Genomic DNA, 26263 nt, shown 5'->3' on the forward strand with positions numbered 1-26263 from the left:
TTTTTATAGGGTTGGAAAGCTAAATCTGCAATGGATTGTTTTCCTTAGCTGTTGGGCACCCACAACTGAACTGGCACATGGTAATTAGCTCAGTACCGTCTGTTAATTAACTTACCGTGGCCACTGGATGTGTCTGGGAGTGCCTGCTCATGCTAGCAAGGGACTGGAGGGTTTTTGCAAGATCTGCAGCTCCAAGGAGGTTTTTGTGGTTTCTGTGTTCCTCCTAGGGGCAATGGGTGGAAACACATCCCTGTGGCCGTGGCCACTCAGCAAACCCTGGCAGCCTGGGCTAGCTCTGGCATTTCATGGCAAGAAGTTGCCTGCAGTGCTCTCTGTAAGCCCAGGTGCATGGGTTGGGATTTTTGGCAGGTGGAGTTGAGGAAGGTGATGCAATGCCACTGGCAGTTATTTGGCCTTTTGATGGCTCAGAATTTCCTAAAGGGGCTTTCCAGGAGCTGGAGGAGTTCTGAGCTTCCTTCCTGTGGAAGGTGGGTGGTAATTTGGGCTGTGTGTTTACTGTTAAGGATGTCTTGTGTGTTTTTGCACACACCCACCTCTACTCATCCCACCCTATCCCTCGGTTACAAGAGCCAGTTATTGATAACTGAAGCTATTCAGAGAAGAAACCACAAGGGAAATTGGACTTTATTCAGTGTCCACCCCTTGCTTGTGTCCACCACAAGGGGTTCTCTCTCTTGTGGTCACCACTCACCTGCTAGCAAATGGAAAAATGCTGGCTGAGAAAGGAGGACCAAATTCTGCAGTCAGTTTAACATTGCATTTGTGGAGAGGACAGATCCAACACCGCTGAGAAATGGGAAGGGCTGTGTGGAGCCGAATGGCGCCATGGAATTCAGCTCCTGGAAAGTGGCTCATTACTGGGTCAACTTTTCCAGCAGCAAGTCTGGCCCTGAGCTGTTCAGGTGAAGCCGCAGCTGTGGTCAGTGACTCCAGCATTTGGCACAGTTTCTGTTGTAGGTTGTGTCCTTTTACAACAAGGTGGATCTGGCTGTGGTACGTAGAAATCACTCACTGTTTTCCTTTGCTGTCCTTCCCTGCAGCAAGCAGCGGCACAACAAACTGTGGCGCTCGCACTCGGACAGCGACCTCTCGGACCACCACGAGCCCATCTGCAAGGCTGGGCTGGAGCTGAACAAAAAGGAGATCACCACCTCAGCTGACCAAATCTCAGAGGCCAAGACCAATGACAACCAGCAGCCCATGTCTCCCATCTACTCAGCTGAGCTGGACAGGGAGCAGCAGCTCCCAGAGGACACAAACATGATCGAGGACGTGTGTGTGAAGGAGAGAAGGATCCACTTAGAGTTTACTTGCAGAGACTTCCACACTGAGCAGATGGAGGACAAGCTGAACCTGAACAATATCAATGGCTGTACAGCAGGGTGTTGTGTAGACTCTGTCCCCCCTGACAACTGCCGTGCTTCTGAGGCCTTAATGCAGCTCCAGCACCCCTTGGAAATAACAGAGTTTCCTGATCTGACAGTGGATGATCTAGAAAAAGATGCCCTTAAGCCTGATATGAACGTGCACTTGGTTCCCATGGAAGAATTCACTTCATGCTTAAAAGACTTCCCCCAATCCCCAAACCAGAATTCCCTAGGCCTCCAACAGAACCCTCAGCCTGAAGTGACAGACCTCAGCACAGACAGGATTGATTTCTTCAGTGCTTTGGAGAAATTTGTGGAGCTCTCTCAGGAGAGCCGGTCACGAACCTGCTCCCATTCCAGGCCAGAGGAGCAAGGGGCTGGGAGGAATGGAGTCTCCAGGGTGCCCGTGCTGGAAGTGCCACCTGCTGCAGATGGGGGTGCAGATGCTCGAAGAAACAGCCCTGGAAACTCTCCTCAGCCATCCGATGACTCTTCCACAGATGAAGAGCAGCAAAAGGTTAAAATAACTTGCTCAGTTTTTTTAGGAACTGCTGCTCGACCCTATCTCTGGGCTGTTTTCTGCTGTGGGGTGGCTGTGGATGGGATTTTCTAGCCCTGCTTTCACTGGACACAGTGTTTGGGGAGGGATTGCTGGATACTTCTCCCTTCCTTCACTTTTAGATACTTGCCCTTTTCTGCACTTTTTCCTTAAACATCAGTCTGCTGGCATTGGCAAGGCCATGAGCTGACCTTGACCTGACCTGCTGTGCTGTTCTCATGAGAAACTTATTTTTGAGTTTTGCATCAGGAGAGCAGAAAGGTGGGACTTGACCCACTAATATAGCCAGACCCTGAGCCCAGCCAACATCCCAAATCTGCACAGATATTTATCTGACTTGAGAAATCCACCAAAGAATGGGGCAAAACTGGCCCTTTTCCCTCGTTGGGAAGCACCAGCATTGAGGTAGTAAATCAAGGCAGGTGTAGAGCTTCCACTGCTGGAGGAAGAAATTAACCTGTCCAGGTTTGGAGTGATGGGATTGGGCACGCCATGGCTCACTTCTCCTGGGTAGAGAGATGGTCTTGACAAAATTTAGTAACCTCTAAATTTAGGTCCCTTTTTCCTGTAATTGCTTTTCAGCCTCCAGGACTCTCACAGGGATTGATGATGTCCGGGGCCATCATCTTCTGGGAGCTTCTCTTATTTAAATTCCATCCTGCATTGCTTGAATCTTTTCCATTTTCATGTGAGGCAGTAAGGCTCTTCCAAATATAATAGGCCAGTGCTCTCTCCTGTGATTTGGCAGAGAATGTCTGTGGGGACTGGGAGTCCCCCTGGCTATTTTCCTTTGGGAAACCAGAGCATTTCAATGCTTGGTCATTCTTTTTGCTGTATGTCTGGCTGCTCCATACATGAGCAGAATTTTTCATGTTTTCAGTTCAAAATAGTACTTTTAGCAGTGTTAGGATTCTTTTTGTTTGTTGGACTTTTCTTCATTTAGAAAAGCAAAAAAGCTACCTTTTCCTTGGAGTTTGTTGCAATTAAGGTTCTTAGATCTTAGGCTAAATGACAATACAGCCTGGAGCATGTTAAATTCAGTCTCAGAGACAGTAAAAAACCTAAATAAGTGGTCACTGCCACATGCTTTTTTGCTCCTTTGTGTGCACCCCTATTTTCTCTAACCTGCTGCTGTTTGCTCCGTGTCAGCACAGCTGATGCACTTTGTAATTCTCCTGTTTGTGTGTTGCAGGAGGTCCCTGAGCTGCCTGGTGCAGGTCATCTCACGAGATCCCACTCGGAAAATGCCATTTCTGTGAAGGAAATTATCACAGAGATTGAGTCAATCAACCAGGGAACAGGACCTGCCCAGCAGAAAGAGAGTTCAGCCAACCTCAGCCAGACACCAAAGAGGAACACGGTGCATGACCTGCCAGTGGAGGTGATTTGGGCATCAGAAAAGTTGGAACAGAGTGAAGCAGCCTGTGCTGGACACCAGGAGAAGGAGAAGGACCCGCTGCCAACTGAGCAGGAAGAAGCCCCATCTCTGCAGCTGGCTTCTGGTCGATCAGACCTGGAGGAAAGCAGCTCTGGTGGGGAGCAGCAGGAGCCTCGTGGCTCCACCAAGCCCGAGCCCAAGTGGTGCCCCGGCTCCGTCCGGCGAGCCACGCTGGAGTTCGAGGAGCGCTTGAGGCAGGAGCAGGAGCACCAGCACACGGCCCCAGCCTGCGCTTTACCCACCCGCAAGAACTCCAGGCACGACTCTCCTGCTGCCGAGCTCCTGCCACGGGGGAAGAGCGAGGAGCCGCCCCTGGAGCTGGCTCCGGAGCGGGACAAGGCGCAGGGTCCGGGCGCTGAGGAGCCGCCGCCGCCTCCCAGGGCAGAGCAGCCGGTGGGCAGACACCTGCCTGCACCCCTCGGGGCCCCTGCCCAGGAGTCCCTGCCCGCAGAGCCCGGCCCGGGGCAGGAGGGAGCGGCACAGGAGCGCAGGACAGTGGTCTCGTTCGATGGGATGGAGGAGCCATCCCTGCCCTCCCTCCTCGCAAAGAGAATCGAAATCATCGAATACACCCTCACGGTCAAGCCTGCGGAGCAGTCCCCCGATACAAGCTGTGAGCAGGGCGGGCTGGCTGCGGCCACCCCGTCTTTAGATGAAAACTTGAACCCCTCGATGTGCTTGGAGAAGGCTCCGGCGGATCCCTCGCCCCCGGAGCACACGGTACACAAGCAGGCTGCCTTCGCCGTGGGCAGCCCCAGCGAGGAAGGCAGCGGGACATCTGCTCACCTCAGTGCTGCTTCTCCCTCTGCCCAGGTGACCTGTCCACCTTCAGCCAGCCTCGAGCGCTCTCCTTACCCCTGCATCATTCGCCTGGAAGGTGTCACCGAGCAGAGCACGGCTACAGAGGATGAGCCATGTGGCTCCAAGGGAGATGGGACTCTGCCGTTCAGGGATGGTGCTGGCATCTCAAGGCAGCTGAGCAGCGAGGGCTCCACCAGGCAGTGTGCTGAAAACATGGACCTTCTGGACATCTCGTTCCTGTGTTACAGCCTCCCTCACAGCTCCAGCAGCCTCAGCGTGGAGGAGCGCTCCAGCAGCCCCGGGCCGGTCAAGCAGCAGGCGAAGGAAATAGAGGCTCGGATCCGGCACGCAGGGCTCACCAGACCATCCCACATGAAGCGCTCGGCATCCCTGGCCAAACTGGACTGCCTGGAGCTCTCCAAGGACGACTTACACGACAGGGAGTCGGCCTCTTGCAATGCCAACCCGGTGCTTCTCACCTGCGTTGCCCTCGGTCGAGGCTTTTGTGGGGGGAGGTTGGAGAGGGGCTCGGAGAGCGCGTGCGGGAAGCATCGCCTCTCCTCCCCAGAGCCCACAAAGCATTTTGTGGAGCAGCTCAGAACAGCCGAGTGCATTGCCCAGAGCATGCCGGTGGAGAGGCCGCTGGCTCAGTACGCCAAAGAGTGCAGCTCCAGCCAGCAGAGTTTGTGTTCCAGTGCAGATCCCACGTGGACTAGCTCCGGAGAGGGCCCTCCGCTGCTCCAGGTGCAGGTCCTGGACTCCTTGTCTCCATCTCAAGCTCTGGCTGTTGCCCCACGGCAGCAGCACGGGAGAACTCACCCTCTGAGGAGGCTCAAAAAGACCAATGACAAAAAGCGGACAACCAATCCCCTCTACAACACGATGTGATCCTGGGCCCTTGGCTGTGATTTCTTACCCAGAACCCGTGGTGTTGCTTTCACGCAAGGGGCAGGTGTAATATAAGGAACATGCACTTTATTGGTTAATTTTATATATATTGTCATTTTACTGTTCCTGGAGCATGTAGGTGTGGGTTGGTTCTTCTGTGTGTGACTCTGACTGCAGGACTGTTTGGGTTTTTTTAAGTTTAACTCGGATAACCTCAAATGTTCTTTTTGTTATTGTTGATAGTTTGTTTTAAAAGAACACCTTTGTCATGAGAAAATTGATGTTGGCTTGCTTTGGCAAGGTGGAGTTTTGCTTACAACCAGATCCCAGTTCCTAACTTGAATTTTCCTCATGCCTTGAAGTGGTGCTGGGCAGTTGGTGGGGTGAGAGCCCCTGTAAATGTGAAGGTTGTGCCAAGGTCCCTTTGTTTGGCCTTTCTTTTATTCTGCAAACTGGAACTCCACCATGCTGGCAGATCCCTCAGAAAGCTGCTTCAGGACAAACACCCTGGGCTTAGTTCAGCTGGTGCTTCCCTATAAGGAGCACACAGGGGTAAATCTTCCCAATGGATGGGCTCCAGTAATCCTGGGCAGCACCAAGACCAGCTCTGCCATCTGCCATGGGGCACACAGGGCTCTCTGCTCTGTGCTGAGGTGGGGCAGAGCTCCTCCAGGAGCCTCATTCACCTCTACCCCCAAAGCCAGTGTTCTTTTAAAACAAACGCCTCATTAGGGTTTTAACCCTCCCATTACTTGAATACTGCTGTGGGCCTTCCAAGTTCATGGCCATATCATCTGTCCTCTGCCCCAAAGCTGTTTGTGTGCTGCCTGAGTTTTCCTCTCCCCTCTGCCATGCTCACGGGTGTTTCTGGTGGCTCCCAAAACTTGAGCTGTTTTTGTTACATGACATACTGCCCTTAATGCATAGCTTTGTCCTCTCTGCTGTCACTCCTAACTCTAGACCCAGAGGGAAAATATTTTCTGGATTTTTTTCTTTTTTTTGGTTTATTTTTTTTTTCTTAAATTGTATATATGATATTTATATGATTTTTTTGTCTTTTCTATGGTTTTTTTTTTTAAGAAGGGCAAGACTGCATTCTGTAAACTGGAAAACAAACCCACGTTACTCAAACTCAGTGCTGTTCTTTGTGATCTGCACAGACGTGGGAGTGGATTTGACATTATAAGCTGTCTTCCCTTTCCAAAAGTGAGCCTGGATGCCAAATGTGTCCCTTCTCTTCCAGTCCTGTGTGAACCCTCGTTGTCCCACTGTGGGAGGGGCACTGTGTGTCTGCCCATCTCCTTCCTGCTGGAAGCTGGGTTCCAGGGGTGCCAGCTGGACATGGAAAGCCATTCTGCAGGTTCTTGCTTCCCTGGAGAAACTGTGTGTGAAGGGCTCTGCTCCAAATTCCAGCAAATTATTTTGTGGTTTCTGAGCAGTTTGGCTAAATCAAAGCTCCTCATTTCTAGCTGTGTGCATCAGCAAGTTGTCCCTGTGCTGTAGAGCAGAGGGAAAGGCCAAGGGGAGCTCTGGGTCCTGTCCACAGTCCCGTGGCAGGTCCTGTCTGAGCTGCTGCTTGGCTGGGGCCCAGACCTGCCCTCTGGGGAGGAGCAAAGAGAGAGAAGATGCAGAATGGCTCAGGCTGCTGAAGCCCAGCATGGAGAGGACATGGTGTGGGAGGAGCAGCAGCCAAGCCCGTGCCTAGAAAGCAGCCCTAAAGCTGCAGAGCCTTGCAGGCTCAGGTGGGACAAACCCTCCTTGAGCTGGAGAGGAGCGCATGGCACTGGAGCGTGCTGGAGTATTGGGAAGCAGCATCTGCCTGCCCTGGGGAAGGGGTGTGAGCTATCCTCAGCCCACAGCTGGTTGGCAAGGTAATGCCACCTTGTTGCCCTCCTGTAGCCCCCAGGATCCTGCTGTGCTGCCTTGCAGCCTGGGCAAAGGTCTGTGAGTCTGTCTGTGCTCCAGCAGCCATGAGCGCTGTCCCTCCCTTTCCTCAGCTCTGGCAGGGGGTTGTTACCCGTGCTGGAGCACAGCCCTGTCCTGGGTCAATCAGCACGTCTTCCCAGGCCATTTCAGTCACTAGAAGTCACCCAAGCCCCTGGCCCAGGAGGCCAGATATTTCTTTGGGACATGTGGCTTCTCCTAGCCCGCTCCAGCTGGCTCCGGAGCAGGCAGGCACTGTGGAAAGGCCAAGTGGCTCATGTCATCTGGAGAAGGACAGGTTCAGTCCTTGCCTCCCCTACAAACTTCACCAGGCCCCACTGCCCACCGTTCTGACCCCAAGGACATGCCTGCCTGCCCCTCCAGGGCTGGAAGGGACTGGTTGCCACCAGCCTGCCTTGCATTGGAAGGTGCATGCTTGGCTGGCAGCATGTCCTGGTGACAAGGATCTGCTCAGGAGGGAAAAGCCCTGTGTAGAATTTTTTCCCTTGAGAAGGCAGGAGGAGGAAAAGGATCAGATTTCTTTGCTCAACTTGATCTCAGGAGAAATGCCCTCTGGGAAGGGTCTTCGATGCAGACCAGAAATGCTGCTTCCTTCCAATACTCGGCTGCTCTCCGGGTGCTTCAGCTGGGGAGAGCAGCAGAGGGGCAGAGGCCCCTGCAGGGAGGTGCTTTGCTGTCCCCTTGTCCTTGGCTCTGGCCCAGCACAACTGGTTTTTCTCTGAGGAGGCTGTGGGCAGGCAGAGGGAGTCGGGAAAGGTGGTTCTCTTGCAGAGTGATGAAGGCCTTGGAGGTCTGGAGGCTCTGAGCAGGATGGCAGGAAGGGGACAGACTGGAGGGGTATGGACCTCCTTTTCCAGTGTCTGGGCAATGAAGCCACCAAGCCCCTGGCATCAGAGGTCTCTGCTGGGGACAGTTGTCCCTTTTCCATGCTGGTGGCTCGTGGGAGGTGATGAATCTCTCCTGGTTCCCGTAGCCACCCCACAAGAGCTTCTTGTGACCTGCTGAGCACCACAGGGAGCAGCAGCACCTCCAGGGTGCTCAGCAGCTGACAAGCCTCGCGGGTAGAGGGGGTTTGGGAGAAACGTGTTGTTTTAAGGGCATTTTTGTACAAAGCAACTGTTCTTTGGTCTCTGGCGAAGCCTCTCGAGGACGCTTTATTGTTTACATTGACTCCTGTACAATATCCCAGCCATCGCTGCCCCGTCCCGGCCGTACTGTAACGTGTGAGCCTTGCACAAACGGACTGTGTGTGCGTGAAACTGGTTTTACACTGCGTTCTGTTGCACTCGGTGGTGTGTGTGGGTGGTGTGCGTGTGTTCGAGTGTGTGTCCGGTCTGCTTGAGAAGTTGTGACCTGTACAAATCTCTCCCCTCTCGGCCCTTTCCTGGGGGCACAGTCCCAGCGGGTGGCAGGAGGTGACACCCTTCTGGGTCACTCGGATGTTTAAACTGAGCAGGGATTAGCTCAGTGTCCCTCTGCCGGCCAAGGCCTGGTGGAAAGGATCCTGCCCCACCGCCGGCTGCTCCGGGGACCTCCTGGGAGCAGCGAGCTGGGAATCCGTGGCCGGGAATCCGTGGCCGCAGGGGCGCTGCGCCTGCCGGAGGCTGCAGGAGCCTCGCAGCTCTCTGGCAGGAGGAAGCCATACCCACCCCAGGGCCCTGCTCCCTGCACGGTGCGTCCTGCCTTAATTTGGTCCTGGCTCCACACAAACACCCCCAGTTTCCCCAGGGGAGGGGCCCCGAGCCCTTGGTGTGGGGCAGAGGCAGGTGCTGGCCTGGCGCAGGAGGGCCCGGGCTGGTGCGGGGCTCGGTGCCTGTCCGGCAGTGCTGCCAGAGGTGCTAACAGCCTGCCCACGCTGCAGACATCTCTGTTGGCACGAGAGAAGGTGCCAGTGCCTTTTATTTTCCTTTCTGGAGATGTGACGTCCGTGCGCTGGTTTGTAGGGATTGTCCAGGGCCGAGCAGCTGGCGGTGGGGTTGTGAATCAGGGAGGGGAGCGCTTCTGTCTGCCCCTCCTGGATCTTCCTTGGTGGCTGGGATCGTCCCCTTTCCCCCTAAAGACTTTATGACCGATGTGCTCAGCTGTTTTTAAATGTGAACTTGTGCACTGATGTGCAGATTCAATGTTCTTGTTACCGAATGAATAAAAGTTTTATTTTGAAGATGACAAAGGTGTATGGCTTCCTATTTGGGATGGGGGCTGGGGGTGAGGGATTGATCTGTGCTGCTCTCAGAGCATGGGGTGGCAGTGCTCTGGAAAGCCAGAGCAGGGTTGTTCCCTCTCGTGGGTGGTCCTGTCCAGTCCCAAGTGATGGAGCCGTGCTTCCAAGCAAGAAGTACTTCCAGACCACACTGCAGTTGCAGAGATTCCGGGGGTTGTGTATTTAAAACTGTCAGGATGCTGCAGGTGCCCTCCTTGCACTGCTGCAGACACAGGAGCTGTGAGGAGGTTCTGGTTTAAGCTCCAAGGGGGACATGAGGTTTTAGCTGGACACTGGACAACCTGTCTCTGGATTTGGTCTTGCTCCATTGTGGCAAGAAAGGCAGTGCAAGGGTCTCTGTGGCCTTGCTGTGAGCAAGGGACTTGAGAAAGCCGAATTCCCTGGGCTCAGCCTCACCATCCAAGCAGGAGCTTCTCACCAGGCCAGAACTGAGTGGGCACCAGGGTGTGGGGCCAGAGCAGCAGGGCTGTCACTGCAAGGCTGTCACTGCAGGTCTGGCAGTGTCTCTGGGGTCCCCCATCCCTTCCTCCTCCCCCGGCACCAGCTGGGGAAAGGCTTCCCAGGGCCTTTCCTTCACTTGCTGGGGATGTGACTTTGGAACTAAGGACACAGAGTGAGCCAGGGCTGTGGTGGGACAGGGCGAGCAAGGGGTGCCTCTGCAGCCCCCTCCCTCCCTGCTACCCCTTTGGCTGGGAAAACAAGGATGCCACCTCTTCCCTGCCTTTTTGCCAGCTGCCCCCTCCTGCCCGCTCAGCCAATGCTCGTCCAGCTCCACATGGTGCCCTTGTAGGGTCCAGGGCTTTGCTGCCTTTCCAGGAACCACCGCTCCCCTCCCTCTGGTCCCTGAGCCCTACAATCCCTTAATCCCCTTGGACCAGGGCATCCCTGCAGGGCTGGGCTTCACTAAATCCCAAATCTGATTTCTGCCTGTGCCTGTAACCATCCTGCTGGGCTGGGGCTGAGGTGGGCTTGCAGACCCTTTTTTCCAGGGGGAGGTGGGGACCCGTGGGATGCCCCCATGACTGCTGGGGCCTCAGGGGCAGCCCGTGGCCACGGTCCCCGTGGGGCTGGGCTGGCCCCGGGCTGGTGGGGCACCCACCGCAGGGTCACAGCCCTGTGCAGAAGCGACCCCCGGGGTGATGCTCCGCCCCTTGGTTTCTCCCAGTACTTCAGAGAGGCTCAGGGGGCTTCTCCTGCCTCCCCTCTCCCAGCCCGAGGGGCTCCCACTCGCGGCGCCGGGGGGCTGCGGGCACCCTTGGGACCCCCCCGCTTTTAGGCTGGGAGCGGGGGGCGGCCGTGCCGGGGCTGCCCCCGACCCCGCGGGCAGAGCGGGGGGCCGGGCAGGGTGCGGGGACAGGCGGGGCCGGGGACGGGGGGGACGCGGGCAGCGGGGCTGAGCCCCCCGGGCCCCGGCCCCTCGCCGCCCGCCGGCGGAGATGGCTATATTTGGACAGTGACCTCTGGTCGTTCCCGAGCAGTCGCTGCGGATTCAATTGTGGCAACGTAATGGCACGGCCGGGGAGCGGGGAGCGGGGCTGTCCTGCCCGTATCCTGCCTGCACCCTGCCCGTATCCCCCTGCACCCCACCTGCACCCCACCTCTCTTTGCCAGCATCCCCTCCCACCCCGCTTGCGCCCTGCCTGCACCCCACCCAGCTCTCACGCCTGCACCCCACACCTGCAGCCTAGCCAGCCCTGCCTGCACCTTGCCAGCACCCCGCCTGCTCCTACCAACCCCTCCTGCGCCCTACACATTGCCTGCACCCTGCTCAACTCCACCTGCACCACATCTGCCCCCCAGCTGCACCCCACCGCTGCCTGCACCCTGCCCGGACAGCCAGGCCGTCCCTTCCTTCCCTTCCTTCCCTGCATGCTGGCACCCCAGACTCTGCTCCACTGGCAATGCTTGAGGGGCAGGGAGAGCATCCCCACGGAGCCTGCTCGCTCCTCCCCGGGGCTGGGGACCATGCCTGAGACCGGGGGGTGACACCAGCAGTGCCGTGGTCCAGCCCCGCTTGGTGGCCAGGCTTGGGCCTCTTAGCACCCAGCTCCAAGCCGTTCAGCCAAGCCAGAGATGATGCTGAAGTGCCGTGGGGACTCCGGGGACACTCAGGGACTGGGCAGATGTGGTTTGGCAGAGTGCTGCATGTGCCCTGTGCAAAATCCACCGGCTGGGGGCCATGGAGGAGCAGATCTGCTCCTGCCTCTGCCCACACCGGCTCTGCGGGCTGGGGACAGGGGTGCCTGGCCATGGTTTGGTGGCTGCATGTGGCTCCTGACCACGGCTGTGTACCCAGAAGAGCACAGGGGATTCCCCAGGGTAGCCAGTGGCTCATGGGTGCTGCAGAGACCCAGCTCCAAGGGTTTTGTGCTCCTGAGTGTCTCAGTCTCCCCGGGGGCAGGTCCCAGGAGCAGCACAGGCTGGGGGCTGAGATGGGTGACTGTGGGCATCGTGCCCAGCTGTGGCTGAGGGCTGGAGACCCCACTGAGGCCCCTGGGGGGGCTCCTCCACACCCCAGTGTGCCCATGGGGCTGTGTCTGTGCCAGCCCCAGCCCTTACCCAGGTGGGGGTGCAGAGTGGGTGCCAGGGATCTGTGGCACAGGACAGGGATCCATGGAGAGAGGCATGAGCCACCAGCAGGCAGCTCTGGAGGCACAGCCCTCCTGGGTGCTGGGTCAAGCCAGGCAACCTCAGGCCACTGATGCAGGAGGGGATACAAGGGGACAAGCTGTGACCTGGTGCACGGCACCTTTATGTCCACCCCAAAGTCCTCTCCTGCTACTCTGCTGCAGCAGCTCATGTGCCAACCCTAGTGCCAGCCACGGGGCATGGCACAACTGTGGGGTACAACACAGCCACGGGGCATGGCACAGCTGTGGGACATGGCACAGCCATGGGGTATGGCACAGCCACAGGGAATGGCACAGCTGTGGGATATGGCACAGCCACAGGGCATGGCACAGCTGTGGGACATGGCACAGCCGTGGGGTACGGCACAGCCACAAGGCATGGCCCGGCCACAGGGCATGGCACAGCTTTGGGACATGGCACAGCCACAGGGCATAGCACAGCTGTGCATTTTGGCATGGCCATGTCCCTGCTCACTGTCAAGTGGCTCTGGCCACCAGCTGACAGCCTCCAGCAGCACTTGCAGCACCCCCACATCCCTGCACAAGGGCTGCCCCTGCTCCCTGATGTGGGGTCAGGGCGGCACCATCTCCCACCCTCGTTCCCCGCCACCTCAGTGTTCCCAGGCTTCCCGCTGTGCCCAGAGTAGGAGGAGTCTCTCGGAGCACGAGGCCTGAGGGGACCCAAACCCCTCTGAGCCGTGCCAGGGTGGGGAGCTGGTGGCCTGACCGTGTCCCCCCAGCCATGAGCCGCCGCGTGGTGCGCCAGAGCAAGTTCCGGCACGTGTTCGGGCAGCCGGTGAAGGCAGACCAGATGTACGAGGACATCCGTGTCTCCAAGGTGACATGTGACAGCTCCTTCTGCGCTGTCAACCCCAAGTTTGTGGCCATCATTGTGGAGTCCGGCGGTGGCGGGGCCTTCATTGTCCTGCCCCTCGCCAAGGTGAGTGGGGAGGATGCTGGGGTTTGGTCACGCTGCTGAGATGTGTTGGGGGGCACGTGCTGATGGGTTTTGCTTTTGGGGACCTTCTGTGGCCCCAGAGCCCCCAGCTTTGCCCCAGCAGCCCCTCCTCATGTGGGGGCTCAGGGCAGGAACAACCTGGGGGATCATCAGCACCTGCCAAGGCTGACATCCCTGGGGCAAGCGAGGTGATCTGGAAAACCCCCAGCTGCCTTCCCCCAGTCGCAATTCCCTGGGGGCACAGCATGCCCAGGGAGCAGCACCCAGTGGAGTGGGGGTCTGCCCTGCCAGCCCTGGCAAAGAGACTGGGAGAGGGTCCCCAACCCCTCCTTGCCATCAGAGCAGACACAAACCAGCCTCTCATGGGTCACATGATTCTCCTCTGTGTCCTTACGAGGTTTTGTGCCAGGTAAATCCCATTTGCCCCATGTGCCTCAGTTTCCCCCTTCAAGGCAGGTGCAAACCTCTGGCCACTGCCAGAATCCCCTGCATGTCCCCATTTGTGCCATGTGGTGGCCAGGCTGGGCTGTGGGGGGTACCTGGCAGGGTCTCTCCGAGGGGACTCATCCCGGTCCCTCACCGTTGCAGACAGGACGGGTGGACAAGAACCACCCGCTGGTCACGGGACACACGGCGCCCGTGCTGGACATCGACTGGTGTCCCCACAACGACAACGTCATCGCCAGCGCCTCGGAGGACACCACTGTCATGGTGAGGGGCTGGACGCCGTGTGGGAGGGGGTGGCGGGTGCTGGGGGAGCGGTGCAGAGCATCCCCCCCCCTCGCTGCCTGTGAAGTGTCACTGGCCTATTTTTAGCCCCGGTGCCATGCGTTCGCGCTGGCGGCGGCTGCTCGCTCCATGATGCAGCAGTTTGTGCTAAATTTACCCTCCCTGGCGACTCAGCATGCAGGAATAGCTGGGGGGGGGCTGGGGGCTGCACCCCGGCTGTGCCCCCCTCCCTGTGCCCACCAGCACCCCCAGTGCTGGGGGTGCACCCCAGGATGGAGGCGCTTCTGGCGTCCCCTCGCCACCCTCCCTGCAGGCTGAGCCGGGATTAATGATGAGGTTAATTGGCTCCGAGGCCCTCATCCGCTTAGTGCTCACACAGAGGGTGATCCCCAACGCCCCCCTCTCTGTCCCCCCCCAGGTGTGGCAGATCCCCGACTATGTCCCCGTGCGCAACATCACGGAGCCCGTGGTGACACTGGAGGGACACTCCAAGCGGGTGAGCATCATCTCCTGGCACCCCACCGCCCGCAACGTCCTGCTCAGCGCAGGTAAGGGGGTCCCGGGTCACCCTCCCCGGGGTCACAGGAGATCCATGGGGTGACAGCATCTGCCCCCTGGGTCCTCTGCAGGCTGTGACAACCTGGTGATCCTCTGGAATGTGGGGACTGGGGAGATGCTGCTGGCTCTGGATGACATGCACACTGACCTCATCTACAACGTGGGCTGGAACCGCAACGGCAGCCTCCTGGTCACCACCTGCAAGGACAAGAAGGTCCGTGTCATCGACCCCCGCAAGCAGCAGATCATAGCGGTGAGTGCCCCTGCTGTGCCCCCCATCCCACCGCGGGGTCCCCCCCAGTGCCTGCCTGACCCTACTAACCCCGCCCCGCGCGTCTCTGTGTTTGATTTAACCCGCTAACGCCGGCGCAGGAGAAAACCAAACCGCACGACGGCACCCGCCCCATCCGCGCCATCTTCGTGGCCGATGGCAAGATCTTCACCACGGGCTTCAGCAGGATGAGCGAGCGGCAGCTGGGCCTCTGGGACCTGGTACGAGACGGCGGCTCCAGCCCGGCCAGCGCCAACCCCACAGATCTCAGCCCAGCCGGGAGCGCTCCGGGTGCCGGGGATACTCTGGCAACGCTCAGGGAGCATCGTGCAATAGGACTCGGCGGCGGTTTTGGGGGACAGATCCGGACCCCCTCCATATTCCCTCCTTCCCGTGCCCCGTGCTGACTGTCTCCCCCTCCCCCCAGGAGAGGTTTGCCCCCCACGAAGGGCTGAGGCCCGTGCGGGCCATCTTCACGCGGGAAGGACACATCTTTACCACGGGCTTTACCAGAATGAGCCAGCGGGAGCTGGGCTTGTGGGACCCGGTAACGAGGCCGCATGGAGTGCTGCCCTGGGAACTTGGCCCCCCAGACCCCTTGCTAACCCCCCCGCCCCAGGATGCCGCGTCTGCTGCATCCCCCTCCCAAAAGATGCCAAGTTCCCAAGTGTGCCGTGCAGTGCTGGGGTGGGGAGGGGGCTGGGAGGCAGGGGGTGCTGGGGAAGGGGGGTACAGCCAGGCTGGGGGATCCCAGCCATGCAGGTAAACAGGAGTGGGGCTGGGGGGGCATGCCAAACTGCCTGCCTGGGGGGTTGTGTACCCCAGAGGGGACAAGCCCTGTCCCCCAGTGTGCCGTGGCTAATGAGTGTGACTAACCAGGGTGGGGGCTTTGGGGTCACTGCTCACACCTCTCCACCACTGCTCCGGCCCCCCAGAATAACTTTGAGGAGCCCATTGCCCTGCAAGAGATGGACACGAGCAACGGGGTCCTGCTGCCCTTCTACGACGCCGATTCCAGCATCGTCTACCTCTGCGGGAAGGTAACCCCCCTTCCCCGGGGTGCACCCCAAATGCCACCTTGTCCCTGAGGATGCCAAGGCTGGCTAACACCTGTCCCCACCCCCGCAGGGTGACAGCAGCATCCGGTACTTCGAGATCACGGACGAGGCTCCCTACGTGCACTACCTGAACACCTACAGCAGCAAGGAGCCCCAGCGGGGCATGGGCTTCATGCCCAAGCGTGGGCTGGATGTCAGCAAGTGTGAGATCGCCAGGTGAGAGCCAAGGGGGCTGGGGGGAGCCAGAGGGGTCCGGGGGGTCAGCTGGGCCCTGACAGCCTGTGCCCCACGCAGGTTCTTCAAGCTGCACGAGCGCAAGTGCGAGCCCATCGTCATGACGGTGCCACGCAAGGTGAGCCGGGGGGGGGTCCCAGGGGAGATGGGGGCCTGGGGGGAGACACCCCACGTCTCACCGCGCTCTCTCTCCCCCCGCAGTCAGACCTCTTCCAGGATGACCTTTACCCTGACACGCCAGGCCCCGAGCCGGCCCTGGAGGCAGATGAGTGGCTGTCGGGGAAGGATGCAGAGCCCATCCTCATCTCGCTGCGGGATGGGTACGTGCCCATCAAGAACCGGGAGCTGAAGGTGGTCAAGAAGAACATCCTGGACAGCAAACCCCCGCCAGGCCCCCGACGCAGCCACTCCACCTGCGACTCCGACTTCTCTGTGAGTGTCCGGGGGATAGGGACGTGGCAGCAGGGCTGTCCCCCTGCCCTGGGGTGGCATGGGAGAGGCCAGACTCATCAGTGACCCTGTGTCCCCCCTCCCTGCAGCAGCCAGCCTTGGAGGAGGTGCTGGAGGAGATCCGTGCCCTGAAGGAGACGGTCCAAGCACAGGAGAAGCGCATCTCCGACCTGGAGAACAAACTCGGCCAGTTCACCAACGGCACGGACTAGCGCGGTGGCCACGGCCACGACCACGGGCAGGGCCAGGACTGCCCCGGCCTCCCGGGGATTAAAGCCGAGTCCCCACCTTGGGCAGGAGCCCGGAGCCGTGTTCTTTCCCCAGGAGCCGAGGGGGCAGGGAGGGCTCGGACCCTGACCCCTCCTCCACTGGCATCAGTCGCATCCTGCTCCCGGGGTGTCCTGGCACACGGGCACCCCCCTGCAGCACCCGAGGGGGTCCCGCTTCAGTGCCCACAGGCTGGGGCTGCCGAGCACCCCAGCACGGGGACCTGCACGCTGGGCACCAGCAGCCTCCCAGGACAGGGCCAGGATGTGCTTGTGCACGGTGCTACACCCCCACTCCATCACCCCTCACCTCCCCCTGCCCCATCGGCCCCTCGGCGGGTGCTCCTAACCGGCTCTTTGCTCCTTCACCCCTTTAATAAAGGGCTCAGCCACCCTCGGCTGTGTGGCAGTACCAGGGACAAGGAACCACCGTGCCAGGGGTGCTGCCAGCACCCCTCTGCCAGCCCCTGCTGCCTGTGAACCCCCGGCCCGGGCAGAGGGAGGCAGAGAGAGACGAACTTTAAAGAGCATTTATTGGTGTTGGCCGTGGTCGGAGCTGCTCGGGCTCCCCCGGCCCTGGCCCAGATGTTGCTGTGGGGTGCACGGGTGGGTGGAGGGAGGGGCACCAGCTATGAAAAGTCCCAGGGGAGCGAGCCCAGCCCCCCCCACCCCGCAGCCCCCAGCCCCCCGTGTGCAAAGGGGGAGCAGCCGGGGCAGGGGGCCGGGGTTAGCACCATTTGACGTAAGGTTTCTCTCGGGGTCAGTGCCCGGGTGGGGGGGTGCAGCGCTGTCAAGGGGGGCATCCGAGCAGGGTGGAGGGGTGCGAGCAGGGGTAAGGGGGGGGGTGACACCGGGCTGCCCTCCACAGGCACCCCTTCAGCTGCCCCAGCAGTCCCCGTGCCACGGTGGGGCGGCTGAGCAGCCCCTCGCTGGCTGTGGGGTACAATAGGGCTGAGCCCCCACCCCTGTTGGCAGGCAGAGCAGCTCCCGGGTAAGTGCACTTGGTAGCGCCTGGGCAGGGGGGAAGAGGGAGCTGAGCAGAGTCCCCTGGCTCTGGGGGCACCCCGGGACCCCACGCAACTGGCAGCCCACCCATCCGGGGCAGGATGTGCCCCCCACCGCCTTCCTGGGGTGAGGGGCTGAGCAGCACCCCGTGGGGCGGCTGGGGGAGTAGGGGTGTCCTGGAGAAGGGGTACAGTCCGTGGGGTACCCTCCCTGGTCCCTGCCACCCCAGATGCAGGCTTAGCACCCACCCCAACCCTGTGCTGCTGTGGGGTGCCCCCACCTCACCCCGATATTGCCCCAGCTCTGGGGACGTTCTCCCAGTGCCAAATCCTGCTCCCCCATTCCCCATTTACCCTCCGCAGTTCTTGGACTGGCTCCCCCCACACCGCTCCCCCTCTGTATCCCCAGACACATCCCCATCCCCACTGGGGCGGGCGAGGGGCTCAGTGGGGCTGCGGGGTCACTTCTCGGTCAGAGAGAGCTGCAGGATCCGCTGCAGATCCTCTTCCTCCTGGCGCGTCCGGCGCTCCGCTTCCTCCTGCTCCCGCGCCGACAGCGCCATGGCCAGGCGCAGCTGCTCCGCGTAGCTGGGGAACAGCGCCCCGGGCCCCCGGCCGCCCCCCGGCGCCGGGGCCACGGGGGGACGCGGGGATGCCGTGTGCTGGGGAGTCCTGGGGGGCAGCAGGGGCTCAGCGGGGTCCCCGTGGGGCCGGCACCCACACCCACTCCCCCCAGGGGGGCTGGCCAGACCTTACCAACCTGTCTCCCCGGCGGCCCTCGTGCGACATGGGGTGGGTGCCCGGCTTGCTGTTGGTCAGTGCTTCCCAAATGGTCACCTGTGGCCGGTGAAAGAGGGGGGCTTGGAGGGTGGCACCCCAAAAACCAGCTCTCCCCAGCATGAATTCTGACCCGCCACCGTGGGATGCAGGGATGGAGAGAGGTGGGGTGAGTGAGGATCTCAGGTGGCATCGGGACGGGGTGGGCAGCGGGGTCTCTCAGCCAGGAGAAGGTGAAGGGATGGCACTGCTCACCTGGTCGTACTCGCTGCCCGCTTCCAGCAGGCTCTGCTGGATGGCAAACTGCAGCAGGTCATCCTCGTCCTCCCGCAGGGTGTCCTGGTGGGTGCCCACCACGCTGTACCCCCGCGGCACCTCGAACAGCGCCGGGTCCATCTCACACGCTCGGCACGAGGCTGTGGGGACACCAGAGCTGGCCCCTCCTACTCCACCCCTCCAGCTGTGTGTCCCTTACCCTGCTGTGACCCACTCCCAGCAGCTGTCACCCCAAGTGACACCCCTTCCCATCCCACCCCACCGTGTCCCCCCACATACTGAGGGAGCTGGAGCTGCTGACGCTGGAGGAGTCGCTGCTGGGCGAGGGTGCCTCGCTGCTGGGGCTGTGCCGCAGGGAGCTGACTGGCTCGTCACACCCATTGAGGTTGCCGAAGGTTATTCGGGCGTTGAGGATATGGAAGATGGGGATTTCTGCAGGAAAAGGGAAAAAAGGCGAGGAGGGAAGCTGGCTGTGCCAGCCAGGTCAGCAGCAGTGCCCAGTCCATACCGATCTTGACGGGGAAGCCGGGCGGGAGGCGCAGGGTGATGAAGTCCCGCAGTTTGGCGAAGAGCGCGTTGCTTATTGCCATGAGGTCGATGATGGGGGCAACCTGCTCACACAGGGACAGCGGGTGGTCCTCACACAGCCACAGCTTCGCCTTGAACCTGCCAGGGACAGGCGTTGGGCTGGGGACCCCCACCTGTCCCCACCTCGAGCTCTGCAGCAGTGGAGGCGGGGACGCAGGGAGTCCCTGCCTGCTCCTGCCCCTCTCACTTCTGTGTCTTGGTGGTGAGCTCCATGGGCCGCCCCATGTCCCGGTTGCCCAGCTCAAAGTTGGGGTTGAAGTACTCCTCAGGGGTGATGGCAGTGGGGTTGGCGTGGCTCAGCGTCTGCGTGATCAGCGTCTGCATGGAGGCACAGCCCCGTGGGGTGAGAGGGGAGGTCTGACTGCTGGGCCACCCCTTCCAACCCCTGAGACACTCACCCCATTGTTGGGCCCCACGTGCTGCTCAGCGATGCCCAGGAAGGATTGCAGGGGGGTCTTACAGCCTATGGGAGAGGAGGGGGTGAGGACAGAGCCGGGGGTGCCCTGCCCGCCCAGCCCGTGCTGGCTCCACCTTTGCTCTTGCCCTTGTGCTGGTCTGAGAGGTGCTCGGTCCGTGTCCGTGTGATCAGCTCCACGTTGGAAGCGCCATAGACCTGGCCGAGGAGGGGGAATGGCAGAGGTGGGCACCTCACAGCTGCAACCAACCACAGCCCCCCTGGGCAGCTCAACTCCCTGCCCCTCACCTTCGCCTCATACCCATTCACCATTTCCGTCTTCTCGCTCCTCCAGCCCAGGATCCCAGACTTGTTCCTAGGGTGACACGGCACCATGAACTTGCTTGGACAGCCCGGGGTGCCAGCACCCCCGGGGGTGGGCTCGGTGCCACCCCAGCCCACCTCTCGAAGGCGATGTTCTTGGTGTCGAGCTGGGTGGTGACCACGGGGGCCGTCAGCCGCCCCATCACCTGCTCCTCCGTGGGCTGCACAGCAGCCAGCAGCACCTCCTGGTCGTGGCCGGCCAGGGCCAGCGTCTCCGAGTAGACCACCCTCCTGTCATGGTCAATCTCCATCACCACCGCACTGCTGTCTGCAGGGAATGGGGTCAGGACAGCCACGGTCCCCACTGTGTCATCCAGCACCACTCCCCAGTGAGGGGGACATGGCGGTGTCACCTCACCTTGTCCCCGAAAGACGAAGCTGCGGTTGCCCCGCTGCCAGGTCATATGGTCGAAGCCCAGCAGTGTGGTGTCCACCCGCAGGTTCTGGCCACTCTTCCACACCTTGTAGGTGTCGCTGGGGCAGATCTTGGACACCAGGGGCACTGGGGAGAGATGCCGATAGCCCAGCCAGGGATGGGGACACCTGCACCCCTGAGGGGGCTGCCAGCACTGAGCTGGGTGGGGGACACACCTGGGGAACACAATGCCTTGGCAGGATGGGGGTCTGCAAGCTTGGGGTGTCAGGGGGCAAGGGGGCAGTGACCCCCAACCTGGGGATGGGGATGGATGCTGGGACTGGGGGACTCTGCTGGGAAATTCCGCTCCCCCCACAGCCACGCTGTGCCCCGAGCTCACCCCAGCTGGTGAACTCCCACTTCATCTCCACGTAGAAGTCCTGGGCCTGTGGGGAGCACAGGGGGGTCAGGGGAGCCCCGAGGCCGCTGCCCCCCAGCCCTGCTGAGGGAGGTACCTTGCGCAGCTTCTCCAGCAGGACGGGGATCCCCGCCAGGCGCTTGATGGCTCTCTGGTAGTCACGGTAGCGCAGGACCAGCTGCACCAGCTCCAGGTCACGGGTGCTCACAGCCTCCTGCAGGACTGCGGGGCAAAGGGGCAGAGTCCAGGGCCGTGGCACGGCGTGGCACTGCAGAGCTGGGCGCTGCACAGGAGCCACAGGCACCGAGCACCGCATGAGCAGTGCCTGCAGCACCAGGGTGAGCATGACCACGCCTGTGCCCGTGTTCGTGCCCGTGTTCGTGCCCGTGTCCGTGTCCACATCTGTGTCCATGCTCGTGCCCACGCCCATCTCCGTGCCCGTGTCTGCATCAGGCCAGCTTGAAGGAGGATGGAGGGCAGCAGCCACCCGCTCACCTGTCCACCCGCTGCGGTTCTCCTTGCCCACGTCGGCGCCATGCTTCAGCAGCACTCTGGCACACTCCAGGTGGCCCAGCGTGGTGGCCAGGTGCAGGGGAGTGCGTCCTCGGGGGTCCAGCTGCTCGATGTCGGCCTGCCAGGAAGCAATGAGGCTCTGACATCACTGGGGTGGCCGGCCCTTGCTCTCCAATGCTCTCCCACAGATGTGCAGCTCCCAGACACAGAAAGCAGCCAACACTTGACAGTATCTGGAAGAGCAGCCCCACCCCTGACCTCCCCCAGGAGAGACACCTCAAAGCCTCTCCCTGCTGCCACCGCCAGACCCCCGGAGAGGGCATGGAGAGCCCGGTGGTGGCAGCCAGCACCCAGCACACCTCTTCACAGCCAGGCGGGCACAGAGCAGGGCACGGCATGGCAGTGGGGGGCACGGACGCCCCTGGCACAGTGCACGGAGCTCTGCACATCACGATGCAGCTGCAAGCTCCAGAAGAGCCCCCACCACTGGGATTTGGAGGGGGCTGTGCCCAGTTGCCAGGCAGCAGCTGCCGGCAGCCCCCCTGTGCCAGGGCCGGCGCACGTGTTCCCCTGCCTGAGCCGGGGGCGGCTGCGGGAGCGGAGCGGCTGCTCCGAGGATCCCCGGGGCCCTGGGGAGCCGTCGCTGGGGCTGCCGTTGTTTGTGCCAAACCCGGAGCCTGGCACGCAGCCAGCCCTGAGGAATCCCTGGTGCGGTGGCGGGTGGGCACCCCCGGCACCCACGGGCCCTGCTCCCCGTGTGGGAAGCAGCGTCACACCCGTGCCCAGCTGGGGACATGGCTCGGGGAAGGGGGGGCACCCTCCATGCCCCCAGCACCCAGCTGGGGTAGAAGTGCCCGGAGAGGGGCACTCAGATGCTGCCAGGGCAGGAGGCAGTGGGGCAGTGCCCAAATAATTGTTTTTGGGGAGGCCACCCTCAGGAGAACAAACATGGGGTGCAGGAGCCAAAGATGCCAGCTGGGACCGGGCAGCCAGAGGGGTTTGGGCATGGGCAGAGGTGGAGCATGGGCTCCCCGGTGCCCAGAGTCTCACCTGCAGCACATCCCTGCCTTGCTCTGGGCATGTCCTGCATTGCTGCTGCCCCAGGGATGTTCCTGTCCCTGCCCAGGCTGTGTATTCCCATGTCCCTCATCCCCAGGGACTCACCAGGTAGGGGGACCGCCCCCAGTCTGCCCACACCACTGGAGCAAAACAGCCCCCCAGTTCCCTGGGAGTCAATGTGTAGCTCCAACACTCTCCAGGCGACTGCTGCTTAATTGCACTAATGAAACTGCTCTAATTAAGGCAATCACCCCCCAGCTGGGGGCGGGGACAGCAGGCTCAGTGGGGGTCCCCAGCTGCAGCCCTGCCCCAGCACTGGGCAGGATGAGGGTCCCCAGTGTGGGGACATGGTTCTGGAGCCACCCCAGGGGACGTGGCGTGACCCAGATTTTGCCAGCAAGAGCTCAGTCCAGAGCCCTGGTGTTGGGTGGGCTCCAGCTTGGGGACCACAGCACAGACCTCCAGGTGCTGCCCATCCTGGGGCCGTGACACCCTCCAGGGACGAGGACAGGGCCGGGGTGGCTTTGGGGTGGCAGCGGTGCAGTGCAGAAGCGCAGCTCAGTCACTCCTCCTGTGCCAGCCGGGCACGTGGCACAGCACGTCCCTGCGCTGGGGCTGTCCCTGGGCTGGAGAACCCCAGCTCCTGCTCCTGGGTAGCAACAGGGGACATGAGCCAGCACGGGAAGATGGTGCCAGGCACTGCTGTCCCTGTGCAGTCCCGGGTCCCTGTCACGCCTCAGGGGGCAGGCTGTGGTGAGGGGTGTCCTGGCACAACAGGCTCCATGTCACTGCCTGCCACATCCTCGTGATGTCCCTGTCAAGGGGCCCCACTGACCCTTGCTCCCTTGTGGACGCAAATGTGGATGGGAGACGATGGTGACAATTTCGGGGTGACAGACACAGAGCCCTTACAAGGACATGGAGAGGAGCAATGCTCTCAGCTGCCCCAGTGCTTCCCAACCCCAAACACCTGCACCGGGAGGAGCAGCATATGGAGCCACTACCCTGTGGGGGTCACCAAGGCAGAGGGAGGGCAGAGCCCTGGGCAGGGGGGCACCCAGCCTCCAGCATTTACACAGCAGCAGCCCCAGCCCCTTACCCAGAGGATGCTCTGGCAGAGATAAGGGCTGAGCCGTGTCCCTGGATGCCCTGGACAGAGCAGGGAGCCTGGGCTGGCCCTCACCTCCTTCCCCCAAGCCCTCACCTGTCCCTGAGTCTGGCCTGCAGCTCCCGTGCCCCCCCCCCCAGCACCCCTGGGGTGCACACATGGCTGGCTGTGCCCTCACCCAGCAAATGCCAGCAGGGGCCAGGGCAGAGCCCCCGCAGTTCCCAGGCTGGCTGCAGGAGCCTCTCTGCAGGCAAACGGGTCAGACCCCCCCGCAGCCCCTCCACCTCCCCACGTCTGCCGAGCCCGGCTTTGATCTCCGCCGCGCTGAGCTCCTGGGAAGACTGACCCCAAATTAGGACGAAAATAAAAACACTGGCCATGGGGTGGGAGACCGGGGCGATGCTGGCGCAGCCTCCGGCTGGACCCCACAATGGAGACGGGTGTGGCAGGAGCCATCGCCTGCATCCCGGCGGGAGCTTCGCGGCACAATGACCCCCGTTTCATGCATCACCAGGGTCCATCCTGCATGGCCCTCGGTGCCTTGGGGTTTGAGGACCCGGGCCGAGAGGCTGGGGATGCTCAGCACGGCTTCCCCGTCAGCCTCCCTCCAGCGCCTGCGGTTTCCTGCGTCTTCGGGGTTGGGTTTTAATTACCTGAATTGCATCGCCACGGGGGAGAGGGAGGCTGGGAACCCGCCGGGGAAGCACCCACACCCCGCTCCATCACCGGGCAGCTGGGAGGGTCCCGGGCTGAGGGACAAAGTGGGTCCCCTCACCCTGAGAAGAACCCTTGTGAGGGTGGGGGGCTGCACCCCGACAGCACCAGGGCCCTTGTCCCCCCGCCCCCAGAAGGGCTCAGCCTGAGAGCGGGGAGCTGAATGCTGCACCCCCCAGGGAGCTGGCAATACCCTGAGAAGCGGGGTGCGGGCCGGGGGTCTGCAGAGGCCTAGCAGGGAGCTGGGGACACGTGCGGGAGGATGCTCGGGGCTGCGTGTGCTGGAGGATGCAGGGGACCCGCGGGTGGCACCCAGCGCTCCGCGGCAGCCCGGGGACAGCAGGCACAGCCCAGGGGTGCAGGTGGGGACACACGCCACACCCCCAGAGCCCCGCCAGCGCAGAGAGCGACCCCATCCTTATCACCCCCCTCATCTCCATCCTCATCCTCACCCCGGCCCCGAGCATTGCATCAGCCCCAGCGGAGCCGGGCCGGGCCGGGCCGTGCCGGGAGTGTCCCCGCGCCGCCCCACCTGCTTGGCGCTGAGCTCCCGGTCCAGGTCACGGGCGCGGTTGTGCCAGACGAGGTAGTGCAGCGGGTACCTGCCCTCCGGCCCCTTCCTGCCCGAGCAAGACGCGAGCATCCTCCGTGCATGCTGGAGCGGCGCGGCGGGCGCGGCGCGGGGCGGCGCGGGGGGGACGCGGGGCGGGGCGGGCCGCCACCTCCCGCCCGGTGCTTCCCCGGCCCCCCCCGCACCGCCCGGCCTCATGGGACTTGTAGTTGCCCTGCCCGGCATCGCCCCCTTCTTCTTCCTCATCTTCATCCTCCTCTTTCCTCGCCCCCCTCCCGCACCGCTCAGCCCATCACCACGGACTGCGATCCCGCGGGGGGGGGCCTGCAAAGGGGCACCCCATCGGCGATCAGCATCCTCCCCAAATTCCCCCCTTTCCCAGGCTGATATTCCCCTTCCCAGCTGACCTCCGCTCCCCCAGTGGGGCAGCGGGCTCGAGCATATGGTGGGGCACGGGTGACGGCGGCAGGTGGGGACCAGGTGGGGGCCGCGGGGGGACCCCGACTCCCGCCCCCGCAGCACCAGGCACGGGCCCCCAGCCCCGTTTCCTTTTCCGCCTGCGTCTCTCCCGGGCGGGCGTCGCGTTTTCCGGCTGCCGCCCGAGAACAATGCAAGGCTGGGCCTCTGCGGCCGCCCCGGCCTCCGCCGGCGCCGCGCTCCTGCCCCGCACCCCGCTGCTCCCCACCCTCCCCTGGGAGGAACCCCCCTGCTGTTATTCTCCGCTCAGCCGTGGCGGCGGCGGTGGTCGCATCCCCCCGCCCCCGTCCCCGCACAGCATCCCCCATCCCCCTGCCAGCCCCGCTGCCCCATGACGTCATGAGCCACCTCCTCAGCAGCCGCGGTGAGGTCACCCCGCCTGTCCCACGGTGCTGGGGACACCATCCGGCCCCGCTCCCCCGGCTCCCGCAGGGGTCTGACCCCCGCAGCTGTCTGTGGGGCCCCCACGGGTGTCCCCTCTGCTCCAAGTACTTAAAGGGTCGCAGTAGGGAGCAGACCCCGTATAGTTCCCAATCCCCCCACCCACCCCCAAAATCCCCTGTTGAGCACCCTAAAGGGTGTGTGGCCCATCCCAGTGTCCTGGAGAAGGGGTGTGTCCGGGAATGGGGTGCACAGTGTCAGAGGTGGCATTGGGAAGAGGGCTGGGGCCGCCCCTGGGCTGCGGCTGGATCCAGAACAAGTGTCCAAGACAGGAGTGAAGAAATTCGGGGGTGCCCTGGACTGGGACTGGGTTACACAGGACCAGGAATAGGAATGGGACCAGTGCCACCCCTCCAGGATAAACAGGACAAGGGCTGGGAGCAGGACCAGGACAGTGCTCTGGGCTGAGAAGGGGACCGGGAGTCCCGAGGACGGGCACTGGGGTCAGGACCAGGGGATGCCCGGGATCAGGAGCAGAGCAAGGGCAGGGCTGATGCCCAGCAGCAGATGAGGTGCCCGGGTCCGGGGCTGTCCGGGGGGCGTTTGCAGGTGCGGCTGCGGGTCGGGGGCGGCGCCGGTGCGGCTGTCGAGCGGTGCCGGTGCCCGTCCGAATTCGCGTGTGGGTCCCGGTCCGTGTGCGGGGCGGGGCCGGTCCCGGTGCGTGTCCCGGTGCGGGGCGGTGCCGGCCCCGGTGCGGGTTCGGGTTCGGGTGCGGCTGCGAGTGCGGGGCGGTGCCGGTGCCGGTGCGGGGCGGCCGCGGCAGCGCTGCCGGTGGCGGGGCGGGGGCGGTG

The 26263-nt window shown here is 62.2% G+C and overlaps 3 protein-coding genes across 8 annotated transcripts in view; 2 read left to right on the forward strand and 1 right to left on the reverse strand.

Annotated features, from left to right (window-relative positions):
* Window positions 1–16419, forward strand: part of LOC121345784 (protein phosphatase Slingshot homolog 2-like) — a 99249-nt gene extending 82830 nt beyond the window's left edge. For 2 of the 4 annotated variants that reach the window (XM_041422999.1, XM_041423001.1), the window contains 14 exons: window positions 1062–1905; window positions 3140–3753; window positions 3869–3876; window positions 12610–12809; window positions 13416–13538; window positions 13975–14104; window positions 14186–14367; window positions 14487–14606; window positions 14813–14932; window positions 15321–15425; window positions 15514–15659; window positions 15738–15795; window positions 15879–16109; window positions 16217–16419. In XM_041422999.1, the coding sequence (XP_041278933.1) occupies window positions 1062–1905; window positions 3140–3753; window positions 3869–3876; window positions 12610–12809; window positions 13416–13538; window positions 13975–14104; window positions 14186–14367; window positions 14487–14606; window positions 14813–14932; window positions 15321–15425; window positions 15514–15659; window positions 15738–15795; window positions 15879–16109; window positions 16217–16339 (3004 nt within the window). In that variant the 3' untranslated portion in view covers window positions 16340–16419. The remainder of the gene's footprint in view (window positions 1–1061; window positions 1906–3139; window positions 3754–3868; window positions 3877–12609; window positions 12810–13415; window positions 13539–13974; window positions 14105–14185; window positions 14368–14486; window positions 14607–14812; window positions 14933–15320; window positions 15426–15513; window positions 15660–15737; window positions 15796–15878; window positions 16110–16216) is intronic. The other 2 variants (XM_041423000.1, XM_041423002.1) reach the window with 2 other exon arrangements.
* Window positions 16420–16924: 505 nt separating this feature from the next.
* ANKRD13B (ankyrin repeat domain 13B) lies at window positions 16925–24925 on the reverse strand. 3 transcript variants are annotated; one of them, XM_041423006.1, is made up of 15 exons: window positions 24516–24925; window positions 21085–21220; window positions 20687–20811; window positions 20572–20617; window positions 20175–20318; window positions 19895–20084; window positions 19742–19808; window positions 19570–19651; window positions 19437–19501; window positions 19226–19356; window positions 18959–19116; window positions 18730–18882; window positions 18430–18590; window positions 18158–18234; window positions 16925–18069 (listed from the first exon to the last, which is right to left on the reverse strand). In XM_041423006.1, exons 1-15 carry the CDS (start codon window positions 24804–24806, stop codon window positions 17859–17861), a joined length of 2037 nt encoding a protein of 678 aa, XP_041278940.1. In that variant the 5' UTR covers window positions 24807–24925; the 3' UTR covers window positions 16925–17858. The 3 variants fall into 3 exon arrangements, with proteins under 3 accessions (XP_041278940.1, XP_041278938.1, XP_041278939.1); XM_041423004.1 differs by having other exon boundaries at window positions 18154–18234; XM_041423005.1 differs by having other exon boundaries at window positions 18149–18234.
* Window positions 24926–25705: 780 nt separating this feature from the next.
* Window positions 25706–26263, forward strand: part of GIT1 (GIT ArfGAP 1) — a 9158-nt gene continuing 8600 nt past the window's right edge. The window contains exon 1 of the mRNA XM_041423087.1: window positions 25706–25984. The gene's annotated coding sequence lies outside the window, so the exon portion shown is untranslated. The remainder of the gene's footprint in view (window positions 25985–26263) is intronic.

The sequence above is a fragment of the Onychostruthus taczanowskii genome, unplaced genomic scaffold (assembly GCF_017590055.1).
Source record: "Onychostruthus taczanowskii isolate IOZ18803 unplaced genomic scaffold, ASM1759005v1 scaffold75, whole genome shotgun sequence".
Taxonomy (NCBI): domain Eukaryota; kingdom Metazoa; phylum Chordata; class Aves; order Passeriformes; family Passeridae; genus Onychostruthus; species Onychostruthus taczanowskii.